The sequence below is a fragment of the Ostrea edulis genome, chromosome 5, assembly GCF_947568905.1.
Source record: "Ostrea edulis chromosome 5, xbOstEdul1.1, whole genome shotgun sequence".
Taxonomy (NCBI): domain Eukaryota; kingdom Metazoa; phylum Mollusca; class Bivalvia; order Ostreida; family Ostreidae; genus Ostrea; species Ostrea edulis.
In genome coordinates this window covers 482,080-508,244 of record NC_079168.1, presented here as the reverse complement: position 1 = coordinate 508,244, position 26,165 = coordinate 482,080, and the positions used below count along the sequence as shown (strand labels likewise).

The following is a 26,165-nucleotide window of genomic DNA, read 5'->3' as shown; positions in this document are numbered from 1 at the left end:
TACATTAAATAAAACATGACAACGATATAAAAGGACTGTCATTACAAAAAGATACTACATTTAATGACAATAACGATATCAAAATTGCTCAACATGCAGATGATTGTACTAACATGTTAAAAGGACACAGACTCTTTGAAAAAATTACTGCAGACAATTGCCGACTTTAGTAATGTCGCAGGACCTAAACTAAACTTAGAAAAAACAGAGTGCTTATTAACAGGCTCATACATATATTCATGGTGTAAAAATTACAAGAAACTGCATAAAATCACTTGGTATTTACCTGGGACATGATAAAATTGAATGTTACGAAAAGAATTGGACAAGCAAACTGGAAAAGTTAGAAAAAATACTAAGTATTTGGAAAAGGCGGAATCTTACAATATTTGGAAAATGCACAATAATTAATACACTGGCAATCTCTAAAATACTATATAATGCTTTTATTTTAGAAAATCCTAAAAATGAATTTTTCAAAAATGTTTCAAAGCTAATATTTAACTTTATTTGGAAAAAATCAATATATGAGGGGTGCATGAGCCGAGTTCCATGGGATACATTGTAAAGTCAGGAATGATGTGGTATATTTATAATTGTGAATAACTAATTTCAGTTTTAAACTTTTCGAGTTACTGTCCAGAAACCATATATGTCTGAAGTTTTCAATCTATTTTCGGTCACTGTGACCTTGACCTTTTTTCTCCAAAATCAATAGGGGCCTTGCTTTGCTGGTATCCAACAATATGTCCAAGTTTCACTTGATTCAAATTAAAAAATTTCGAGTTATCCTCCAGAAACAAAATTTTTTTGGAATTCTAAATCTATTTTCAGTCACTGTGACCTTGACCTTTGACCTATTTTCTCCAAAATCAATAGGGATCTTCCTTACCTGGTACATAACAATATCTTTAAGTATCATTTGATTCGGATTTAAACTTTCTGAGTTTATCATCCGGAAACCAAAATTTCTGAAATTTTCATTCTATATTCGGTCACTGTGACCTTGACCTTTGACCTTTTTTTCTACAAAATCAATAGGGGTCTTCCTTACCTTGTACCCAACAATATATCAAAGTTTCATATGATTCGGATTTAAACTTTCTGAGTTATCATCCGGAAACCAAATTTTTCTGAAATTTTCATTCTATTTTCGGTCACTGTGACCTTGACCTTTGACCATTTTTCTCCAAAATCAATAGGGGTCTTCCTTACCTGGTACCCAACAATATATCAAAGTTTCATTTGATTAGATTGTAAACTGTTCGAGTTATCATCCGGAAACCAATTGTTGACGCCCAACCGCCCGCCTGCATGCATCACCAAACCAATAGCCGAGTTCAACTTCGTTGCAACTCGGCTAAAAACGAGACAAAATTAAAAGAAATACACTTATAGGCAAAATTGAGCAAGGAGGTATTGGTATAATTGATATCGAAAGTAAATTTTATGCTGCCAAAAGCATCATGGATAAGTAGAATATTAGATGTAGAAAGTGTTACACATAAAACGCTCAATAATATTTTGCAGCAATATAATATCTCTATTTCTGATGTTTTAAAAACGTCTTAGAATTACTCTTTAAATTCAATCTTTTTCAAAATGTTAAAACTCCCCCCTTTCTATGGAAATGTATTTTCAGCTTTTAATAAATCCAAAAAGCCACTGGACATAAAAACTTTAAAGAGAGACGAGTTCCTTAGTCAGTTTATCTGGAACAATAGACTCTTTCACTATGAATAAAAAACATCGTGTTTTGAAAATTGGATACAGAATGAAATTTTATATATTAAAGATATTTTTGATGAAAATGGCGAAATGCATACTATAATGTACATTGTAGATAAATTGAGAAAGAGAAATAACATTTTTTGTGAATATATTTTGCTTAAAAAGGCAATTAAAATCTATAAAGAAAAATTTGACTGTAATTATTCAAAATACATTAATATAAAACCTGATGTACATTTTTGTTTAGAAATGATGTTGTAAAATCAGCTAAAAATGTTAAAAGTAAATTTTACTACTCGGTGTTTAGATAAGATAAGATAAGATAAGTTTATTCCAATTTTGGGCCCAGATTATAAATATGAAGTTTCAAAAACCATTGTATGAAAATAGATGGAAAAAATGTTTTAATATCAGTTATTCTAGTTGGAAAGATATCTATATCACAAAAATAAAAAAAAAAAATGTAAGAAAAAAGAATATCAGAATTTAACTATAAACGTCTTAATGGTACTTTGAACAATAATGTATATGTAAGCAAATGGATCCATGGAACAAAGACGTGTCTCCATTATGTGAAAGATGCAATGTAGATGAAGACATAAAACATCTTTTGTTTGAATGCAAAATTGTTAAACATATTTGGGAGAAAATTAGCTCCTTTTTGAAGTTTGAAATTACATGAAAAACTATTGTACACGGATACTATAATGAAATCAGCGAAAAAACATCCCTTTTGAATAACCTTGTATCTTTTATAAGTTTTTCTATATATAAATATAAAATAAAATGTAGACTACAGAAGGAGAAAATGTTGGAGCAAGATCTCTTACATAAGCTTAAATATGAAATTCTTATTCAGAATATGGTAGTTGCCAATATTGGCAAAAATAGACACAAATTTTATAAGAATGCAGGAAACTGTTTGTAATTTTGAAATGAATATATTCTGATAGATTGGAATTGTGAAATGAATTTTTGATAAGCATTATGAAATGAAATTTCATAATTTCTATGATTATTGTGATGTATAATTTATGCATTAAATGAATTTTTGTGATTTTTTTTCCCTGATGCATGGTGGATTTTATTTTGATGTATATATGAAATACACTATGATTAATATGATGTATGTATATTACAATTTTCTTATGCATGATATGTATTTTGAAATGCATTACTATTATTATTTTGTATGCATTATATGAAATGAATTTTTCTGATCTTTCTGATGTATGATATGCATTATGATTGTTATGATGTATGTTTGCATTATGAAATAAGTATTTCAAATAAAAGATAAAAAAAAAAAAAATTCTTCCACTCCTGGAGAAATAAATGCAAAATCTTTTGATTTATTGAATTACTTTATTGGAAGAACTTAATTTTTTCAACAAAAAAAAACCTAAAAATTTGGGTCATTTTATTAATTTCACCTTAAAAAAATTTCACCTTCAAAAAATGATAGAAAATAGTACAAATGACTAAATAGGAGAAATTTTTCAAGCCCCATAAAATCTTTAAAATCCAGGAGCTTCCAGGGGCTTCGCCCCCTGGAACCCCACGAAGGCTTCGCCCTGGACCCACTGCCTCATAAAGTGACGCCCCGTAACCGCAATTCCTAGATCCGCCCCTGACTTCGTCTTTTTCAATCTCATTTCCTATACTGCAGTCAGCAACAACCAGTTATTTCTAAAGAATTCGATTGTTGCTGTGGATATCACACGAGTCCTTTAATGAACATATGGTAACATTGCCGGCGCCTCATTAACCGACAGACGAACCCCATCTCACGGACTTTCAATACACAAATCACATTGACAGGAGGACTATTCTCCAGCTTTATAAATTGTCAAATTATTAATTCCATTAACGTCCATCAATTAATTATAAAGTATCTATAAAATACCATTATGTTCATTCTAATTCAAACATCATTACTATGAAATATTGTTGATTGATTCTTTAAGGAAATAAGAAACACATTCAAAAGCTGGATGAGTCCTATCCTGTAAAGCCGAATTCTCGGCTTCTAAATGTCATCACACATCGCTGTGTAGATCACTAGTATGACCTTTCTCCTTTATATTGTCTAAAGTTTGATCAGAGTCCATTTTGCATCAAATTTGCAAGAGATGAATATACCCCTTACATGTTCCTGTTCAAACAATATACTTTCAGACTGGTGCAAACCTATGTACAGTTTATATGTTACTTAATATACAAGATCTGTTTGTAATTTCGTCAGTAATACTCCTATGAATTCCCCGAAAAGATTTTAGACTATCAAAAACTATTTTTACATCTCTGTCCGTAAATTCGCAAACTTCATGATTTACTTGAATTATATGCTTGCCCTCCTTTCTCTAAGAGCAACGTCCACGTTGCAAAATATCGGCATGCCCAAGCATATTCAGTCAAACAAATAATTAACATCCTTGGTCAAATAAACATCACATTGTAAAACTATTTCAATCTGTAACTTGAATTTATGAAAGGTAAAAAAAAAACCACCCACTTTTTAAAAGTACACACGACATCAACACTATGGGAAGCATATAATACATGTATACACCAAATGTAATTAACCTAAAGAGAAGTCGACATACTGAGCTGATTTTGGTAAATGTTTTCTCTTATCCCAAATCACTTTATTCCTTTCTAATATTATAAGAAAGATAAATGAATGATACGTATCAACTCTAAAATGATAACATGTTCATCAAAAGTTACACTTGGGGCCAACTTACTTATGAAATCGTCCTTATCTTCATCTTTCATATTGTTTATAACAGAATGGGTTTTTGTTCAGGAAGCAAATAATCAGGGACATAATTTGGAAGATTATAATCGTTTTAAACTTGGAAATAAAAATGCATAAAATTGTAATTATATACAGAAAATGACTTGCACGAATCATTTGGACTCGTTTTAATTCTTCCCAAAAGATTGAATAAAATGACCTTTAACCTTATTTATCAAAACTTATATTTCCTTAATGATAACTCTTGAGAATATGACTTTGAGGTGGGGGGGGGGTGGCATCTTCCTCTGACCATGAGGAACATATATACCCCGTTTGTGTGTTAGAATAGGTCCTCAGTACCCCTAGCTTGTCGTAAGAGGCGACTAAATGGGGCGGTCATTCGGATGAGACCGCAAAAACCGAGGTCCCGTGTCACAGCAGGTGTGGCACGATAAAGATCCCTCCCTGCTCAAAGCCGTAAGCGCCAAGCATAGGCCGAAATTTTGCAGCCCTTCACCGGCAGTGGTGACGTCTCCATATGAGTGAAAAATTCTCAAGAGGGACGTTAAACAATAATCAATCAATCAATCAATCTTCGTAGTACTGCATTTCAACTTGGCGTCTTACATTTGACACAGTGTTGACGTCGAACTCGGGCCTCTCGGTAGCAAGCAGGCATCCAAAACAAAGTCACCGCGACTGGTAAATATCCATGTAAGTTTACTGATAAATATCCATCAGTAATATTCAAAATACATGTATTCCGAGGACTTTCATTCAATATACATTTACAGCTGTACTTGTATGTTTGAGTTTACGCTTTTCGTCTGCCTCTAGATCTCCGACCTTAAACTTAAAAAAAAAAAAAAAAACACAGGCTTTTCCTAGCTGCAATTATGTAACCACATGCTTAAAATTTTCCTAGTATGTTACGAAGCTTACTCAGAGTTGTACTCAAAACAAACAAGGTTGAGTTTGGGTAAGAGTACGGTAAAAGTTTGGCCTACAAGGTACTGACAGACGCATAAACAGACAGACGCACACTATGTCATATCATAACTGAAGATACTTTTCCACTTCCAGTAATTGAATAGAATTTTTACCCACGTATGAACATTTTGTTTTACTCCCTTGGGTATTGCTAAAGAAGGGAACTTGTCCATCTTCATTTTACTAATGAATTATGCGAAGTGTTATTTGAATTGTAACATTTAGATATCCCCATAGCCCATACATCACTTGTCAACTTATCAGCAAACTCCTAACGCTGCAGTACGAGGGAGTAATATGATCTTTTTGCCGACCATATTGTGGTCGGTAATTTAGAAAACTTAACAAGGCTCTACATGCAAGTATACTAAAAATACAGGAAATAGCGTAGATACATGTACATAGAATAAAATAAGAATTAACACCGAGACTTTGTTTATTGTAAGATGGCAAGAAACTCCTGAAGGATTTAGACAAGTACACATTCTGCATGTACCTTCGTAAAATCAGGAAATTGCTGCGTAATTACTTTATATGGAAAAATTCTTTATGAATTGGCCGCTTTCTTACTGAATTGCCGTCTTTGAAGAAATATTTCGGATTGTAAATTGACGCAGTTTTAAACTAGTGACATATAAATATACCTATACTTACCCTCATCATCGCTTCGAACAGAGCGCACACGTGAGTTATCAAATCGTTCCCCTCTTGCCCTCGTTGATCGCCGAGGAAGCGAGGGATTGATGTTCTCACCCATGAAGTTCGCGCAGTCGTCCCAGGTGCAGGGTTGCGTAATCACCCGCTTCGTGCGAGCGACCGTAGAATACTCTGACATGTGACGGGGAAATATAAATTATTCAGGAGGAAACTTGTTCAGTGAAAAAAGGTCGTAATAGCCCCTCCCCACTTTGACGATCGTCTGCTTTGTGTGAATTCCCTGTCTATATCATCCCTCTTTCGATTTATGCAATCGTTTCACGCCTTTTGTAAGCTTTAGAGATTAGCCTTCTACCGGTATAATAAAATACTGAAGGATGAGATAGACAGGGAATTCACACATTTCAGAGAAATTATTGCCACAAGAAAAAATTATCAAAGGGGGGGGGGAGTAATATCCATACTTCAGGTGCCTGTGGTAGTGGCGGATTTGCAGGGGGGCCGCAGCCGGCGCCCCCCCCCCCCTAAAATTTTCAAATTTTAAGGTAAATCGCGGTATCTTGTTTATGAAAATGTACTAGACGATAAAAGAAGCAATAATTTCTTCCACTCCCGGAGAAATAAATGACAAAATCCTTTGATTTCTTGAATTACTTTATTGGGAGAACCTAATTTTTTCCAAAAACCCTTAAAATTGGGGTCATTTTATTAATTTCACCTGATTAAAATGATAGAAAATAGTACAAATGACTTAATAGGAGAAATATTTCAAGCCCCATAAAATCTGTAAAATCCAGGAGCTTCCGGGGCCTTCGCCCCCTGGACCCCCACCAGGGCCTCGCCCTGGACCCACTGCCTCATAAAGTGGCGCCCCCCGTAACCACAATTCCTAGATCCGCCGCTGTGTGAAAATTTCTTGAGCGGGATGTTAAACTTAAACAATATACAACCAACAAACATTAGACTTGCTCAAGTCTCTATGTTTAATAATCAGTGCTCTCTTTAATACTTTTGATAATGCCAAACATGTTTGGTGACATTAAGTATGGTAGAGAGCAGAGAAACACAGTAAAATTTGGATGAAATGATAATGTAATAAAAACAACATAGAGACTTGAGCAAGTCTGAACAAACACGTATACAGCGTAACATGCACTATGTCTGTAAACGTTTATCTACAGTTACCCCCAGGGGTAATAATTTGATGTGCTTGTGAAACACTGTTGACCTCGTGTGGCCAAACTCCAAGGTCAAGGTCACGAGGTCAACACTTTTTGTACACAAGAATAGATATGGGTTACTCCATATCCAAGATATTCGACTTTTAATTTACTTGAATTTTCACTATGCTCAGCTTATCTCTAAGAAAAGACTGCACTTGTTATGAAACTGGTGTATAGTCCTTCATGTCCGTAGCAAATACCGTCACCAGTCTTTTGTCACTAGCAAACAGTGCACACACCGGTGCTTGCAAGACATATGAAAAAATGGATAGATGGCACAAATACGGTACAAAGATATTTATGCTTTGTTGTCGAATGATAAAGAAGGAAATCAAGGAAGTTGGGGATTAGCAAATTTATTAAAATACAGCAGAAAAGTATAGCTTTAAAAATACTACATGAGAATGCGTATACCTATTAATACAACTTATTGGGGCACATACTTTGTGCAGGCTTAATTTTTGCTAAAAATTAATGATCATTTTTATCCCAAAAGTTCCCATCAAACCAGTCTTATTTCATCATTCTTCCCAAATTTTTCCTTTTATATCTGTATGGAAATTCAAAGCAAAGACATGAAAAAATTGAAATCTCTCGGATAAATACAATTGTACTCTAATTTTTACCATGTAACAAATTAATGTGAACTTTAGAATGGCAAAAACAAGAAGGATTGATGTAATCTACACTTTCTCCAAATTTTGTGTATGGTATAACCTTAACAGCAAAGAAACCCTTAAAAAATAGACATGTATATGTCACACTGAATACATTGCAAATATGGTCCGAATCCAGGTTTTGAGTGTTGTATACGCATTCCGTCATTAAACAACGGGAAAACCCCACATAAATTAATGATTAACATTCTCTCTCAGAAGAAATTGTATGATGATTAACGAACAATATTCATCAAAGTAATATAATTGTTGCAATAGTATAATCAATCGTGAAAAGATTTTCAATCGAAGAATGACCTATATATTTTCGTGCAATACACTGAGCATGAGTGTTCATATTCCTACGCTAGCTGCCTCAGCTAGCGTAGGAATATGAACACTTCTTATATACATTTATGGGGGGAAAGTGATTTTTCTTAAAAACATTTGACTTTAATTTAGTTTTTCCCCACGTATTACATACACATCGATATTCTATACATTTGTTGTAATCCTGTATCTGCTGATCATGAATGGAACTATATTTTTTCAGAGCAATTGTGTGAAGAGTACCTGAATCCAGTAATATATTTTGAATAGATAGTATGCACTGATCGAATATATTAAAAAGGAAATGTCTTGTCACAAGGAATACAGATATGAAATATTAACGCCACAAGGGTCAAACCTCAAGGTCACAAGGTCAAAACTCACCATCCAAAAGTTATAGCCAAAGTTAAACAGACAAACGGGCAGACCAAAAACTGTATGCCTGGTTATCGTGGCATAAAAACTCGAGTCAGCACAACTTAGGAATTTTTGTATATGATGTGATTTAGTGTGGCCCTGTCAAACCTGAAATGAATATTTTAGATACATGTACATATGATATAAAACTATGATCTCCTGTTGTGCTCCCACCCTTATCCCATGTTTTTTTTTTAAAATTAACAAGCTTGAATTTGAAAAACTGAAGATGCTCACATATATTTAGATGGCTAATCATGACCTTCCGGTGTTGAGATGGCGATTTTTAAACATGTTCTCTATATATTCTCATGCAAAACCTTGATCCCCCATTGAGGCTCATCATATTCGGGGGGGGGGGATAAAAGCAAACTTGAAACTGCACTTCGGGTAATGCTGGCATATAATTATATCTAATCATGTCTATGCTCTTCTCAAGAAGATTTTCTTCCTATAAATTTTGATCTCTTATTGTGGACTTATCCTAACCCCATCCGGACCATAATTTGAACTTGAAATTGTTTAGTTTGGCCGTCGGACATTAATCTATTCCTAACAATTTCGAGGAAGTCGACCACCTAACTCAAAAAGAAACTTGTAAAACGTAATAGGAAGCCTTATGTATAATACAATGACACCTTCTGGAACTATGACAGAACTTTTGTCGAGACAAATGTACGAAAATTGGACTTTCTGCAAGTCAAAACAATATACTGTTTTATGCCGACAACTCGGCATGGATTATGATGCAATTATCACAAATAAAACAGCAAATAGATGGGTAATATACGATGTTTTATTTGACAAATGGACAAAATCATAACCTGACATAAAGATCTGACAACCTGACAAAAAGAATTGACAACCTGGCATAAAGATCTGACAACCTGACATAAAGATCTGACAACCTTACATAAAGATTTGACAAACTGACATAAAGCTCTGTTAACCTGACAAAAAGATCTGATAACCTGACAAAAAGATCTGATAACCTGACAAAAAGATTTGACAACCTGATATGAAGCTCTGATATCATGACAAAAAGATCTGACAACCTGACAAAAAGATCTGATAACCTGACATAAAGATCTGACAAAAAGATCTGACAACCTGACATAAAGATCTGACATAAAACTCTGATAACCTGACAAAAAGATCAGACAACCTGACATGAAGATCTGACAACATGACAAAAAGATCTTATAACCTGACATAAAGACCTGATAACCTGACATAAAGATCTGATAACCTGACATAAAGATCTGATAACCTGACATAAAGATCTGACAACCTGACATAAAGACCTGATAACCTGACATAAAGATCTGATAACCTGACATAAAGATCTGACAACCTGACATAAAGATTTGACAACCTGACATAAAGATTTGACAAAAAGATTTGACAACCTGACATAAAGATCTGACAACCTGACATAAAGATTTGACATAAAGATCTGATAACCTGACATAAAGATTTGATAACCTGACATAAAGATCTGATAAGCTGACATAGATCTGACAACATGACATAAAGATTTGACAAAAAGATTTGACAACATGACACAAAGATCTGACACGGTACAACAGTTCCGCTTAGACTATAATCGTCTGGTACTACACCACCACGGTACAACAGTTCCGCTTAGACTATAATCGTCTGGTACTATACCACCACGGTACAACAGTTCCGCTTAGACTATAATCGTCTGGTACTATACCACCACGGTACAACAGTTCCGCTTAGACTATAATCGTCTGGTACTATACCACCACGGTACAACAGTTCCGCTTAGACTATAATCGTCTGGTACTATACCACCACGGTACAACAGTTCCGCTTAGACTATAATCGTCTGGTACTACACCACCACGGTACAACAGTTCCGCTTTGACTATAATCGTCTGGTACTATACCACCACGGTACAACAGTTCCGCTTAGACTATAATCGTCTTGTACTATACCACCACTGTACAACAGTTCCGCTATCGTCTTGTACTATACCACCACGGTACAACAGTTCCGCTTAGACTATAATCGTCTTGTACTATACCACCACGGTACAACAGTTCCGCTTAGACTATAATCGTCTGGTACTATACCACCACGGTACAACAGTTCCGCTTAGACTATAATCGTCTGGTACTATACCACCACGGTACAACAGTTCCGCTTAGCGACAAAACACTCGTGACTGATAACCTTACAGAAAGACAGTGTTGAAATTTCCAAGATAGAGAAATTTGTTCTTTATAGAAATCTCCTTTTTTTTAAAAGCTGCATTCCAGTTTTGAAGAATATGTTTTAGGTATATTTTTCACATAAAACAGGGATTCACACTAAGTGTAGACATAATATTGATTAAATTCATTGCAAAAAAATGAACATGACTATCACAAATTTTAAGCAGATGTGAGAAATTAACATATGCATTCAGACTACGATACCGGTATCCTTATCTGTAAATGCCCATGCAATAATGTCGGAGGAATACGTCTTAGAGTGGGTTATATACAGTGTATTGTATGTTTTCTTGATTGTTTTATTTTACATAAACATTTATTTCATTCTTGCATTTTTGATCGTGTATGTAATACTTCGGTTTGCGCAGTCTAGATGCAAGAAACTACTTCCGGTGAAAAGTAAAGCTGTTCTCGTCACTGGTTGCGACAGAGGTGAGGTTCATAATTAGATACATAGTTTTAGGATCACCGTGATCACTGAAATTGACAGTCGACAAGATACGTTACAATTACGTAAACGTTTGTACAGAGAGAGACTATAATTGCCTCTTGGACTAAGTAAGCATAAAATAATTTGACTCGATTGGTTGACAGATTTTAACATTTGTGTCAACTCGGCCATGTTTTCATTTACAACGTTCACGTTAAAATGGGGGTAATGCTCAGATCACTGCAACATACAACCGAGTTTACCCCTATCTAGTATATATATATATATAGGGTCCATTACGAGATTATTCGAAACAAACTGTGTCTTTCTCAATGAAAATAGGAATTGTGGAGTCTTTTGTTTAAAGTAATTCCACCCTCCTGTGATGTCATCAGATTTTGCAAAATCAATGATTTATATAGATTTATGCATGATTGGAACATAGATTTTGTTGGAGTCTTTTCCGATAAGTATTGTAAAAAATCTTGCTAACATAAACTATTTCAGAAGTCTAAGTTATAGATGAATAATCAATGATATGTTTTAAAATATTGAATCCAAGGCCAATACATGTATCTCTGTTTTTATTGATTTCTTTATCAGGTCTAGATCTATTATGCGATAGATTTCCTTTATTTTTTACAGACATTTTTTATATTTTTGTGAAGATACAGTTTTATGAAACTGTTATGAATGCTATTATATCGTCATCACCAGTTTGTATGAAATGTTGATAACGCTGTTTAAGGAAAATATGGTAATTTTCTGATGGCGATATATGATTCTGTTTATGTATGTCTCCCATCTTAAAAAGTGTGATACCTATGTATTTTATTTGGTAATTTGTTAGTTTTAACTCTAATGAATGGAAATAAATATACTTTTAAAACTTGTATCAGATAAAACTGCGAGTATGGAGTTACCTTAAAGCAGACATTATATACATTTAATATAGGGGGGGGGGACTTTTAATTTTTTTTTCCACAGTGTTCAATTGATAATGAATGGTTTGTTGCACGTGCTCTGTTTCCAGGTTTTGGACATCACTTTGCTCGATACTTGGATGACGTGGGATTTGTTGTCTATGCAGGAGTTCTCAACAAAGATGGGCCAGGTGCAAAGAAGCTGAAGTCCAAAAGTTCCAAGAGACTTCATGTTCTCCAACTGGACGTGACCAGCGATAAAGACATCAAGAATGTCATCGAGTATGTCAATTCAAACACCAAAAGTAAAGGTGAGCACGTGATTTAGTTTTTTAAAGCACGCAAAAGCCCGGTATCCATTCATTAAATTGTGAATTTAGTACCCTCTCCTAACAAAGTCCAGGCGGGAATACACAGCTGCAACGAATTTATGAGGAAATGTCTTACGCTCGTGAAAAGCTAATATAGGGTGTTTTTCTCATACCATGATTTGTAGAACTTGCCTTCAACTAGTATCAGCAATCATTAGTTGACCTTTGACTTATAACTTGAAAAACAATGGGCATCTTTCTCTCATCATGGTGATCAAATAAACCAGGTTGTAATATCCTGGAGCTTACGGTTCGGTTTGTATCCTGCCCACAAGGGTTTCCTACTAGGTTTTCCTACTAAGTGATACTACGACCTTGACCTTTGACCTTAAAAAACCAATCATGGTGGTCCAATGTATCAAGTTGTAAAATCCTGGAGCTTAGGGTTCAGTCTGTATCCTGCCCACAAGGTCCGGACTGACAGACGGACGGACGACGTCATACCGTAATACTTCCGTATTCGACGGGCCTATAAAAACTTATGGTAAATTTGAGTTCACACACATTCCCACGATAATGGATGAGAAGCACCCGTGAGTAACCGACGGTGAAATTAAATTATGGCATCACCTGTAGTTTGAAAGTAAATGATACATGTAGCTGTGCGTTAGATACATTTTTTTCAGGGAGTTTTATGCAGTCTGTACCTTTATATCCCTTTTTTTTTTCTTTTTCTTTTTTAAGGTTTATGGGGTGTTATCAACAACGCTGCCGTGAACGTGCTTGGTGATGTAGAAACCGTACTAATGGAGCAGTACGAGCGTTGCTTGTCCATCAACTTGTATGGAATGATACGTGTCACTCAAAACGTGCTCCCGCTGATACGACAGTCTCGAGGTAATATACTGCCTGTGGTGGATGGCGAGTGTTCTAATGAGAGAGAGAGAGAGAGAGAGAAGCGAGAGAGAGAGAGAGAGAGAGAGAGAGAGAGAGAGAGAGAGAGAGCTCAATTACAAGGGAGTTGGTTGGGAGAGGTGTTATTTTCGTTTTTAATTTTTGGTAAATGCAAGATCCTTTCTTACAATTTTTCGATTTGTGACCACATCGTCTTTGCTAGCCAAGGTCTAGGTTTTCGGCCCACGCCGCTCTCCATAATGGGAAGCGGAGTGGACTGAAAACCGTTGACTAACGAAGATGTGCAACATGTATTTCCTGCACGCTTTTTGAAGATTTTAAGGGGAGACAATACCGGTACTTTACCAATTAACGCAGCAGATAGTTTGAAAGAAAACATACTCTGATTCTCCCCATATATAGGTTACAAGTACGAACATACATGTATATCATAGTTTATTTTTCTTCTGCATGCAGGAAGAATTGTGAATATATCTAGTGTCATGGGTAGATATTCGTTTCCCGGAGATAGTCCATACCACATCTCCAAGCATGGAGTGGAGACCATGACGGACAGCCTGAGATTGGAAATGCGTGCCCTTGGTGTTGGCGTCAGCATCGTGGAACCAGGAAAATACGACGCTGCTACAACATGCAGCAACCCAGAAATTGTAAATTAGTAAATGTGTTGGCATGGCATGCGGACAAAATGATATTTGGTTAACCACACATAAAAGACAATTTCATTTGAATTTGACTGAATGTATTCGATATACGCGTGCAAGTCCGTTTTCTGTCTTTAGGTGAAAATCCGCCGTGATGAGGTTGACGTGCAGTGGGAGAAGGCGTCAGAGGAAGTGAGGAGTTTCTATGGGAAAGCTTACTTCTACAGATTTTTCAAGGGGGACAACAGAAAGAACTCGGCGGATTCTCCTGATAAGGTTATAGACGCTGTAGTGGATGCTCTGCTCAATGAAACTCCAAAGGCGAGGTACATGGTCCCCGGGAGCACCAGACTCTTAGATATATACACGGTCAGTATATTCCACATCTAGTTATGCACATATTGTACATGTAATTATAGAAAACAGGAGCTCTTTATCAAATTTGGGAAATACATATAGTGTACATGAGGGTATAAATTACACGGTACTACGATGCTTCGCGTCAGCATACCTGTACTCCATGAAGTGTGCTGGCGTGATGCATACCCTCGTATATTTTCATAAAAGAAACTTATTTCTTAAATAAATTGATGTACTTGCTAAAATTCATGCTACATCATTTTTATTTGCAGGAATTTGCTAGATTTAACGGATTTCTTCCCGAAATCATTAGTGATGTCATCTTCACCTGGTTCACGGGATCTCACAGACCGCTGAAGATCAAATAGTGCTGTAGCTAGACTACGGGGATCTCACAGACCGCTGAAGATTAAATAGTGCTGTAGCTAGACTATGAACTCTTTTGGATGGGTTTATTTTTTGCTACATTGTGCGTTTATGTTTTATGTATCTATAATTCATATAGTTTTAATACACTTTAAATTGAAATAAAACATTCCTTTAAAATAATTTCAAATATTCTCTCTTGACAAACATCAGCATTTGGAGAATGAAAGTAGTGTAATAATAGTAGTTGTGTACTCATTTGTTAACTGAAGGTACGATTTATTAGTTTCATCGATTTAATTAAAAAATACATGTAATCAGATATTCACAAACTTTAACTAGTGTATAACAAAACCCTTTAGTACCTCTGCCAGAACACAGCTTGGTTTACAGAAAATCTAAAATACTTTTTATGATGCACATTACATTGGTTTGTCAAAATATTTTTTAAAAAATCCAAAATCTTTAGCATCACAATAATTTCAGATTGATAGAGATGACCAACAGCTTGTACATTGAGCTTGCAACATAAATGTGTTGAATATATTCAAATTGATTTTATGAATTCAAACAAAATTTAAATCTGAAAACATCTAGCACTGATAAAAAAAAGTGTACACCTTAATTAGTGCAACAGTTAATAAAACAAACCTTTTAAAAAACAGAGATTGAATTACTGTTCATGAAAGTAAGTATATACCATTTAAACATTTTAAAAAATCACAGTCAACTCTCTCATTACAAATATAAATGCCTTCATTATTTCATCAAGGTCCATATTGTTCCATCATTTTACAATATATTTAATATATTGCTGTTTAGCCTTGATGTTGAACACTGTATGATATTAAAGGAGATTCATACTACACAGCATATGATATACAGTCACAGTCTAGCCCGAATATATTGAAATTCTTCGAAAGATTCTGAATTGTTCATTACATCTAAAGTTCAATATAACTGACGTTGAACTATACAAATAATGTTATTGGTGATTTATTTTCACTTCAGTATAACAGAGATTTCAATATAAGTGATTTCAATATAAGTGGGGTAGACTGTAATTCTGCAAGATTTACACAATGGATTAATGACATACAAATTCCATAATCTCAGACTGTATTTAGGATTTCTGTCAGGATGCAAAGGGCATAAAATCTACACATATACCTTTAAAAATAATACTGTACCAAAATCTCATGTGAAAATGAAGACTGAAATTCGCAAAAATGCAATTGACATCTTTCTGATTAAGAAACGAGATACTAAATGCTTTTAAATGTTCTGCTTTTTTGAAGCATACATGAATACTTGGCAATGGGAGGCATCAAAATATGGCTCATGTATTTATCAACAATTGCTCTCATTGGAAAAAAATCAACAGAAGTGTACTGAAACAGGTACAGAATTGAATACTTCATTCATTAACACATTCATTGATACATGTATCACAGATCAAAGTGCTTTTAAATCATCATGTGCATCACAAAAATAGAATTTCAATTTCAACAGGAATTTAAAAAATCTGACCATTGGTCAATTAAAAACAGATTGCAAGCACTTTTTAAAAGATTTTATCGAGACTTTTCCTATTAAAACATTGTCTCGCTTCTTCAGAAAATATTCAGTCATTTATAGCAAAAGTATGATTGGTTTAATTTTCTGAAATACTTTTAATAGATTAGTTCATCGTCTGCCCTTCCTTGCAGGAGCTGGACGGGTGTTGAGATCTTTACATCGTGGAATATGTCGCGCTGCAGCATCTGGGTTAAATTTTCGTGAACAGTATGGACACTGCTTGTAGTCTGGGTTTTCTGAAGGTGGTGGGGGTGTTAGGTTACGTATATCCCCTCCTTTTTTCTCAAGGTCAGCACATTTCTTGGCGTAACGCATAGCCTGGATGAAACCCTCCCTCTTTTTTCTCCAGTCACCTTTCTTCTGTTAATATAGAAAGTAAAATTAGATGAAAATTCACATTCCTTGAAAAAGAGAGTCAATCAAAACTCTAATGATAAACAACCATGTATTGCACAAATTTTTGCGAGTCAATTTATCGTACAGAATGTATTAAAATCTTAAATGCACAGTTTACATACAGTAAATTTGAAATGAAATAAATTGAATAAAACTGATTTTATCTTTAATATCAATTGCAATTTTGAAGTAAAAGGGGGTGTTTCTATATGTAAAACACCATTCACAACACATGTATGTGTCGTTGATAAATTACCGGGGGTGTCTTCGATCTGTGTCTATTATCAGTATATTTCTCCATATCTGTCCCAGCCACTCTCATCTTGGTGGGGTCCATCACCTTGCGCTTCTTCGTTAGGTTACCACAAGCATCCTTGTGGCGCTGAAGTCTGTCTGCAGCAAATTTCCTGCCGCAGTTTGAACAAGCGACCAGTTTGACACTGCCCCCTGCATACGCTTCCTTATCCATAGCTGCATTCTCATACATTGATAAATCATTGGTGGTGAACTGGGGGGAGGGGGTTCTTTCTGCGGGAGCGGGGTGTTTGGGAGCCTGTTTTTTCTGCACTCTGACTGCCTTTGGTTTTGGTTTCGGTGGAGGGGTTGGTTGGTACTGGTCAGCAGGTGATTTCTTTCTGTACGTGCTCTCATCGTAGTGTTGTGAATAGGGGTCCTCCTCCTGATATTGCTGTTTTGCTTTATAGGCATTTTTTTGACTGATTTTCATTTCAGCAAGTCTTTGCTGATGTTCCTCTTCTTCTTGAATTCTTCTCTCTTCTTCCTCTTTCCTCCTTCTTTCTTCCTCTTCTTTCATTCTCCGTCTTCTTTCCTCTTCCCTTTTCCTTCTTCTTTCCATTTCCTTCTTTTCCTGTAGTTACAAATACGAAAATTGATGTTCAGCAATTTCTAAGAAAATTTAATGGAATTTCAATCTTCAGTCTTTTTATTGAAGAATAGCATTCCATTAGCTGCTTGCAACATTTCTACCTAGATATTGCTTAAGAAGGAATATCACATCGTCATAATGTCTGACTTAATTCATTTTGAAACATGAATGAAAATATAAATATCAGTGATACCTGCATGTACATTCCTTTTAAATCTAATTGCCTGGCTGAGTAGCTCAGTAGGTTAACTATTCAACTGCTGATCTGTTGATCATGGGTTTGAATCTAGCAGGGGTTTTAAATTTTTTTTCAGATCACTTTCTACTAAAACTGCATTTTTAAACTATATAAGGCAAAAACGTACATGTACGTACAGTTTCTACAGTTATCTAGCCCAAATTGATGATTTCAATAGGAGTCCCAAAACCTGGCATTTGAATAAGGAATATATAAGCAAACCAAAACTACGTTTAATTTGATCCAAAATTGCTTCGTGTTGTATGACAGGAGTGTGAAGTTGGCACAAAAATGCCAAAATCAAAGAAAAAATTCATGAATTCAGGGGGTTTTCCTTTCAGGAAACATACAACCCATGCGTCGAGCAAATGCATATTCAATTACATTTTTTATCTTCTATCAATAAACGATATATGTTAATTTCATTTTGCTCAACAGATGGGCACACCTTTTCCTAAGCAATAATCTGGATGAAATTTAATGGTTGTAATTAAGCTTTTTTTGAAAAAAGGCGGGGAAAAGTCTTATTCATGACATAATAATGCTATTAGAGTTGGGTACCGCAGAAAATAAATGTACCGCGGTATACCATGGTATTTGCAAAATACCGCGGTACATACAACGGTATACCGCAGATCTAATCTTTTAATTTTATGATTCAATTTTAGTGGATTTTAGTTGTGATTTATTGTATATAATGAACAGTAATTAGTTTATTGATTGTAAATTGCATTTAATTTATTCAAATAGAAATAATAAGGAAAATATCTTATTTAAATCTATTTTGAAACCAGTTAACAGAACAAAAGTCTAATCGAAACATAAAAGTAAGCATATATTGTACATACTATATAGCAGTCTCTCTGTATCAAGACTAGAATCGACTGTGACTGGACTACTGACTGGAACGACTATCAAAATATCTAATAGGGGGAAACCTGTGGAATTTATTTGACACGATTTCAAAGTCTAGAAGTTCGTAGACTTGGAGTCGCGAATGACGAGAACTTCTACATGTAGGATACGCCTGTCCAGAACATGTGCGCACAAACGTGTTCTTGTTCTTCGATCACAATTCCTTTATTCTTGCACTTCAAACCCATTAACTCGACGCTCAGAATCGGCAGGAATTTGTACTCGCGCGAAGAATGGTGGTTTCGTACGCACAAGTCTGCATCTGCCATTTTATATTTTTTTACTCGGGGTTTGCCTAATAGGCAGAAATGGTATTCGACCCACATAAACCAAACAACATAAAAACAATTTTTATAATCTACCAGTATCTTATATATTAAAATAATTACTTAATGAAATGTTTTGTATTATTTTTTTTCTTTAATTTTGATTTGTTTTCATATCATTAATAATCAAATCATCGCGTTTTACACTTCGTATGTTTTACCGATTGTGTGCAGTTATTAGACTTACCTTTCATTACATAACAAGGAGGGAACGATGTAAATAAAGTGAGCATACACAAATTTCTTCGTTTTTTCTTGTTTTAATTTTATATTTTTGTTAAGAGTTATCAGACTTGAATATACCGGTATTTCGCCTCGTGTACCGTGGTACATACCGCTACCAGAAAAATACCGGTATACTGGTAATACCGCGCACCTCTATCAAATAAGCATGATAACTTTGATTTAAGTTGAGATAGTATACTAGGCATACATTTAACTTACTTAAAACATAGATCATGCTTAATTCAAAACACTTTAGAAACAGAATTTTTTGGGCCTTTTTAGGTACACAATCGTACTTTGTTCTTTGAAAATTTTCAATTTCAAAATATTATTTTACAATATATCCTTCACTTTCCAATTATATCAGATTTCATGAATGTGTTATTCCTCCCTTTATAACAAAAGAATTAGCTACATATACAATAGAAACATTCACACTAGTTATGTACCTCAATTTCCTCCTGTTCTCTCTCCAGCCTGATCCTCTCCAGCTCGGACTGCTGTTTGGCTATTTGTTCCATAAGCTCTCTCTGCTTCCTGGCAATGTCGTCCTGAGAATTATTTTCATCATTTTCATCCTCATCCTCGCTGGGGTCATACTCGTAACCTGAAGTTTCCTGCCTGTGTGCTTTCAGCCGGTTTTCCCTGGTTTGATCCTGTTCCAGCTGCCACTTCTCAAAGTCTGACATTTTGGCTTGTTGTGGTTTCCCTGATGGAGGTTTGCTATATCTATTTATTTTCTGATTTTTTATATTTTTCAGGTTTGTCATGTTAGGAGGGGGAGTCCCCTCCAAGGGAGATTTTTGCGACCTGTAGCTGCCATTTCTGGAGACAGATGGGGTAGTCTTTATATTTCCATTCATTTGTAGCGTCTTCTCTTCAACAACAGAGTCCTTGGTTTTGGGTCGACCATGTCGTTGGGGTTTCTGGGGCACTGGCACATTACGGTCAATAGGAGCCAGGAGGTTGCTTCTGTCCCGTCCCATAGAATTAACAGAGCTCCCAGAATGTTGTCTAGCGTTTGGTGACCAGGTGCCTCCATTTTGTGAAGGAGCTTGTCTAACCATTTTGAAATGGTTATTTATTGTTGGTGCTTGTTGAACAATTCCATTCTGTTCCATCGCTCTTCTCTGTTTGAAAAAATCCCTCATGGAACCTTTGGATTGCACTCTGTGAAGAGCCCTCTTTTGGTTTTCTTCATACATATTCACGAGTTTCTCTTCCTTCTCCTTGAGTATTTTCTGTTGGTAGTTTGATTGAAGCTGCTGAAGTCGAGAAGGTTTAAGACCTTCGCTCGCATTGTTAGCCTCTAATGGAGGGAGGGGGTGAGATTTAGGCTTGTATCTTGGTATCTTCGACATTCCTGCAGGGGCATAGTCCACATCCAGTGTGCTCATTTGGGCTTCCAATGGTAGCTAAACACAAGTCCTAGAAAGTAAATCAAATGCTTTAGTAGAAGTCACATTGGTCTAAAGTTTTACAAAATCATTTAAGATACAGGTACCAACACAAATAAACTAGTCCTATATCATGAAAGAAGTAATCCTCTTGGACAGTACTTAATGTGTACGCCTCAGCAGTGCATTAAGGACTTGTTTGTGAACATATAAGTAAGCAATAAGAAGAATCAATTTCCGTTATATCCATTAACTTCCCCTTCAACGCAGAGCAAGGTATGAATAATTGATCATGCTGAGGGCACTCCAAAGATGATTTGATTGCATGGAGATTCAACCTTAACCAAAATGAAGTAAAATAGCTGAATTGAAATTCAGAAGGTAAATTTAAAAGGAAACGTAAAGATAATCACATTATACTTGAGTAGTTACATATATGTATATGTTAACGCCAAGAGAAAAAAAAGATCAGCAATATTGCTATAAGAATTGTCCCATTCAAGTACAACTAATTCACTGATACTAAATGTACTTTCAAGCGAAAACAATCAAATTTTCACCTGCACAATATGAGCAGAAATTAGTAAATGTTTAGCAACACTTTAGACCTGTACTAAGTGAACCAACTGGCCAAGAGACAGACTTAGCGTGAAATATACCCCTAACTTTCAATTTTCAGACTTACCGTGAAATATACCCCTAACTTTCAATTTTCAGACTTAGCGTGAAATATACCCATAACTTTCAATTTTCCTACTTTTAATACTTGTCTGGATTGAATGGATGCCCCAAGTGGTAATAGCAATTGGTATGGCTAAGACGCAGGATTTTAGCCAAAATATTTAAATTAGAATACACTAATTTTAAAATCCCATGCCAGAATCTCTAAATGAATCAATATAAGGACACACAGGTTCTGAAAAATTGTGTCAATGTCCATGTTCGGAGACAGTTTTGAAAAGTCAGAAAGCCATGCCCTTTTCCGTTTTACTGAGGTTTGAGTTTCGAGAACCCCTGCCAGAAAATTGTGAAGTGAGTTTCTGCGTATGGGGACACCGAGGGTCCGTGCTTACTCTAGAATTAGGGTCAGGGTCAGGTCTCCTAAAATTAAGATGGAGGAGCACTACACCATATCAAATGTATTTACTAATTACTTGAGCAATAGTTTTGAATGTACATCAAATAGCTGGAATTTTGAAAATCTGAGTTAAATTTTAAGTTTTTCAACTTCAATTTTTGTTTTTGTATAGTTGTTTCAGTAACATAACCTTAAGCCTTCTAATGCCTATTTCAGTGCTCATCTGTAAGATTAAGGAGGAATGCCACACCAGAGAAAGTTGATGTGGATGAAAAGTGGAGGACATGTCCAAGTTTTAGAAGTAATTTGATAAAAAAAAAAAAATTAAAACCCCTGCTGGACTCAAACCCGCAATCTACAGTTCAGTAGTCACCACGCTAACATACTGAGCTACTCAGCTATGCATTCAAATTGAAAAGGAATAGACAAATATTGCTGGTATCTATATTTTCATCCATGTTTTTTTAAAAAGTCAGCCATTATAACTATGTAGAGTACACTGCACCTACTTAAGTGATTTTTAAATCTTTTTTTAACATATTCTAAACACAATAATGATAGTTTGATTGTTGCATGCTATACTGTGGATTGTTGTTGTTGTCGGTTCCTTTTTATTTACATGCAGATGTGTGGGTATTGTCCACGCTAGTGGGCCCCCTTCCAGATATCTGGCTAGCTACACGCATGGCAGATCTCACCTCAGATCTCCATTTCTGGATTAGGATTGATAACCATTGATTCACACTACATGTATATATATAGCTCACTCTTTTCTTATACAATGATTGAACACTTTATAGTATACCTATAAATATAATGTACAACAAAAATAGGCTCAAGTTATGTGTACCTTATTGAAATTTTAAAATAAGTTGAAAAAAAGACATGCAGCTGATCATACAACTAGAGACCTTTTGCTTACATCAACAGCTTTAGAAATTATTGTCAATTAAGATTTACCAAGGTTGAACATAGATAAGCCCTGTCTGAACAATAGTTTTATCTTTAAAGCATTCATCACCCAGAGACAGAGATAGCTTACAATCAGGTAAACAGAAGACAATTCTAATCGCTGTAATCAACACCAAATGAACAATTGCAAAAAATACAGTAAATAGAAGGGCGTTTCATTGTATTCTAAAAAATTCTGTATCACACAGTGACACCTCGATAATTTAATCTTGATAAAAATGTGGCAGTCTGGTGGGCTCGATAACCAAATGCCAAACTTATACAGATCAAATGGTAGAGCACCTGACCATAGAGATTGAGAGCGCCCAGGTTCAAATCCTGGTCTAGTTGGTTACATTTTCTCCTTTCTTTTACATTACACCATACAGATCGGATCTCTATTTTTCTAGATCTATGTATAATTTATTTATGATTTTAAATCACCAAAGTACATTCACAACAAGAAATATGTGTTAGCAGTCCAATTTTTCTTTTCAGAATATAGACATCATGTATAATCTAAACTCCTGCATTGATGTCTTACTGTCTCATCTTTAAAAATATAATAAATTTTAATGTATAGGTACATGCAGGTATAGATCAAGACATATCTTTGAGGGTTTGTTTGTTATTTTTTAGTATTTCTTTCAATAATTTGCATTAGACTCTTCATATCTATTTAGAACAGGGTGATACAATAAATCAAAACTTAAAAATGAAAATATAGATCTATGTTTAATGCATGGTATTCAATCAGTATGGAAGGTGTACATAGACCTGTATAAAAATAATTTTTAAAAAGGACAACCTAATTAATGAAAATTATTGAAACTAAGAATATTAGAATTAACAGATTAGTACCAAAACAGGGAAAAAGAAGAAATAATATGTTTTTTCTTCGGACTCCCGTCTATTCACTTCAGTACGTATCGTCAGACTTTTAGCCTTATCAAATAATTATCTTCTTTTTTCCTTCCAACAAAATTACTTCTATTTGCGTTTCATTAATTGAATACAAATATTCCTTACCGTTTTACAAGAGAGAACTGCTCCGTTCCTTCGGTTTTTGTGTATGTGTTGTCATAACGGATAACCCAGTCGTGACTTGCATGGTCGCCGCCATGTTGTTTACATTAGTTTTGACAACTGATATGTAAACAAAGTAGAGCAACATCTCAAATCAAAATCAAGGCATAGTTATGTAATTCATCCTATCTAAGTAAACTATGATACGATTGTTTAGTAAATTTACTCTTTAATGTCATCAAATAGGCTAAATATTGAATTAAATGTTAAAGTTTTATTGATCTTGGTAACAAGCTGAACCTCGAACATCTCGACATTCTCGCGCGATTTCATCAATACGAAAGTAGAAAGTCTGCATGCGATGACTAATACCGTACGGTGTAAACTGTTTCCTTGAAATGAGATATATATAGTTTTCCTACTTATTGACTGCCGGTATGTAACTGTAATTTTGAGTAGTAGGTTTGCATTATTTGTTTATTTGTTAAATATTTACGTTCGAAATCCATTTAATCAAAGTTCGAATCGGTTTATTTGAAATTTGCACAACTGTTTAAACATGTTATGTCGTCAATGATTAAAACATTACTGCATTTTATAGATATAGTATTCCTGAAAGGCAGATTTGAGTATACAAACGTGTTATCGTAGCAGCTAACTTAATTTTTTGTCTGCTGTAATATTTACAGCTGATTTAGACATTTATACATAATCTGCAGTAGCCTTCATGTAGTACTTGTATGACTTAAGTCAAACATTTAACCAAGTTGAAAATTTCTAATATTAAGTAAAGGCAGAATTGATTATCATCTTCACCAAAGCAAAAAAATGCATCATGTAATTTATTTCAATTTTCCAACATTAGATCAATAAGGATCACGGTATACTTACAGTCCTATTAACTCATGCCAAAAACTACAATAAAAAAAGAGAGAAAAATTCTCACTCCATGCAGTGTATGGAATAAAAGTGCACCCAGCACCTTAAGATGACCAAATCCTTTCAAATTTTGAATAGACACAAATATTTTCGACTGGATAGGGTTTATGAGATGTGTAATTAATATGTTTGCACCAATGGAATTAGTGTTGAACCAGTAAATATTTAGTTGTAGCATCCTGCGCAGTTGTGCTCAAAAGCTCAGGAGCTAACTTCCTTAAGAGAAAGAGATTTGTTGAGTACCTTGACTAAGTTAAATATGCATAGTTTTTGAAAATTATTTACTTGTTAAAATTTGATAAACCTGAGTTGAGTTCTAGTAGTAATTAAATTAAATGTGTAGATGGTGTACAATTTACAGTCCAGTACTCATAGAAAATGGTAATGAAGAGGAGAATCTGTTGCAGAAATCCTAAGTCAAATAAATACCTGATTATAATACACATTTAATGTAATCAACAACAAGCTGCTAAATAGTGACCTGATTATAATACACATTTAATGTAATCAACAACAAGCTGTTATTATTTTTGAGATAGTAGAAATTATGCAAACTTGAGAAAATGGCTGACATTGTTACTTTGGATGGTTCTCGAGGTCTCTGTATCTTTCAATAAAAATTTCTTTGGGCATCATGGCAGTAATTTTCTAGGAAGGTCCAGGACTGACCCTGTCAATTGATACTTATCACATGCTTCTGTCATCATAATTTTGTACATCATGGTTTCTGAATGTAATTGATTGAATATTGTTTTACGTCCCTCTCGAGAATATTTCACTCATATGGAGATATCACCACTGCCGGTGCCTGTTTGAAATCTCAGACAGGATACATGATGAACTTGAGGCTTCAGCAGGAATTCTTATTAGCATTATACTTGTTATATGGTAGATGCAGATAGGATCGTGAGGGAGATAACTCTTTATCACACTGTAGAACAGAATATGTAATATATATATATTACCATTTTCCTTGATGAAATGGACTGATCTATAGTGTGCTAGACTTAATTTTATACAAACTGTATTTTATTTTTATCATCAGTTGCTGATCTATTACTATTTAGAGAAATAGATATTTCTTAAAATAAAGATAATTGATAATTGGTGTTCTGACTGCATGAATAAAAAAGGAACAGGTGATTAGTTTCTCTTTAAATCCTGACATGTTCAAGCCTTACTATAAATCATCCATTAAATGTTTGCTAATGTTATATAATCAAAGCAAACTATGCATGTTTTATCTTATCAATATATTTCACAGGTGAAC

The 26,165-nt window shown here is 34.8% G+C and overlaps 3 protein-coding genes across 4 annotated transcripts in view; 2 read left to right on the top strand and 1 right to left on the bottom strand.

Annotated features, from left to right (window-relative positions):
- Positions 1-11,190: 11,190 nt before the first annotated feature.
- Positions 11,191-15,123, top strand: LOC125649437 (D-beta-hydroxybutyrate dehydrogenase, mitochondrial-like). Its single transcript, XM_048876990.2, has 6 exons — positions 11,191-11,423; positions 12,455-12,655; positions 13,400-13,552; positions 14,027-14,220; positions 14,353-14,583; positions 14,847-15,123. Exons 1-6 carry the CDS (start codon positions 11,228-11,230, stop codon positions 14,940-14,942), a joined length of 1,071 nt encoding a protein of 356 aa, XP_048732947.2. The 5' UTR covers positions 11,191-11,227; the 3' UTR covers positions 14,943-15,123.
- A 75-nt stretch (positions 15,124-15,198) lies between these two features.
- On the bottom strand, positions 15,199-24,295 carry LOC125649429 (zinc finger C2HC domain-containing protein 1C-like). Its single transcript, XM_048876980.2, has 4 exons — positions 23,960-24,295; positions 19,954-20,932; positions 17,171-17,782; positions 15,199-16,878 (listed from the first exon to the last, which is right to left on the bottom strand). The coding sequence occupies exons 2-4, from the start codon at positions 20,899-20,901 to the stop codon at positions 16,627-16,629; spliced, it is 1,812 nt and encodes a 603-aa protein (XP_048732937.2). The 5' UTR covers positions 20,902-20,932; positions 23,960-24,295; the 3' UTR covers positions 15,199-16,626.
- LOC125649424 (uncharacterized) overlaps positions 24,291-26,165 on the top strand; it is a 41,337-nt gene continuing 39,462 nt past the window's right edge. The window contains exon 1 of one of the 2 annotated variants that reach the window (XM_048876969.2): positions 24,291-24,391. The gene's annotated coding sequence lies outside the window, so the exon portion shown is untranslated. The remainder of the gene's footprint in view (positions 24,392-26,165) is intronic. The other variant, XM_048876970.2, reaches the window with a different exon arrangement.

Excerpts from the sequence above, each read along its gene's own strand:
- LOC125649437 (XM_048876990.2), top strand. The coding sequence starts at position 11,228 with ATGTCGGAGGAATACGTCTTAGAGTGGGTTATATACAGTGTATTGTAT. Across the intron at positions 13,553-14,026 it reads GCTGATACGACAGTCTCGAG|GAAGAATTGTGAATATATCT; the intron begins GTAATATACTGC and ends TTCTGCATGCAG. Across the intron at positions 14,221-14,352 it reads CATGCAGCAACCCAGAAATT|GTGAAAATCCGCCGTGATGA; the intron begins GTAAATTAGTAA and ends TTCTGTCTTTAG.
- LOC125649429 (XM_048876980.2), bottom strand. The coding sequence starts at position 20,901 with ATGAGCACACTGGATGTGGACTATGCCCCTGCAGGAATGTCGAAGATA. Across the intron at positions 17,783-19,953 it reads GAGAACAGGAGGAAATTGAG|GAAAAGAAGGAAATGGAAAG; the intron begins GTACATAACTAG and ends TTGTAACTACAG. Across the intron at positions 16,879-17,170 it reads ACAGATCGAAGACACCCCCG|AAGAAAGGTGACTGGAGAAA; the intron begins GTAATTTATCAA and ends CTATATTAACAG.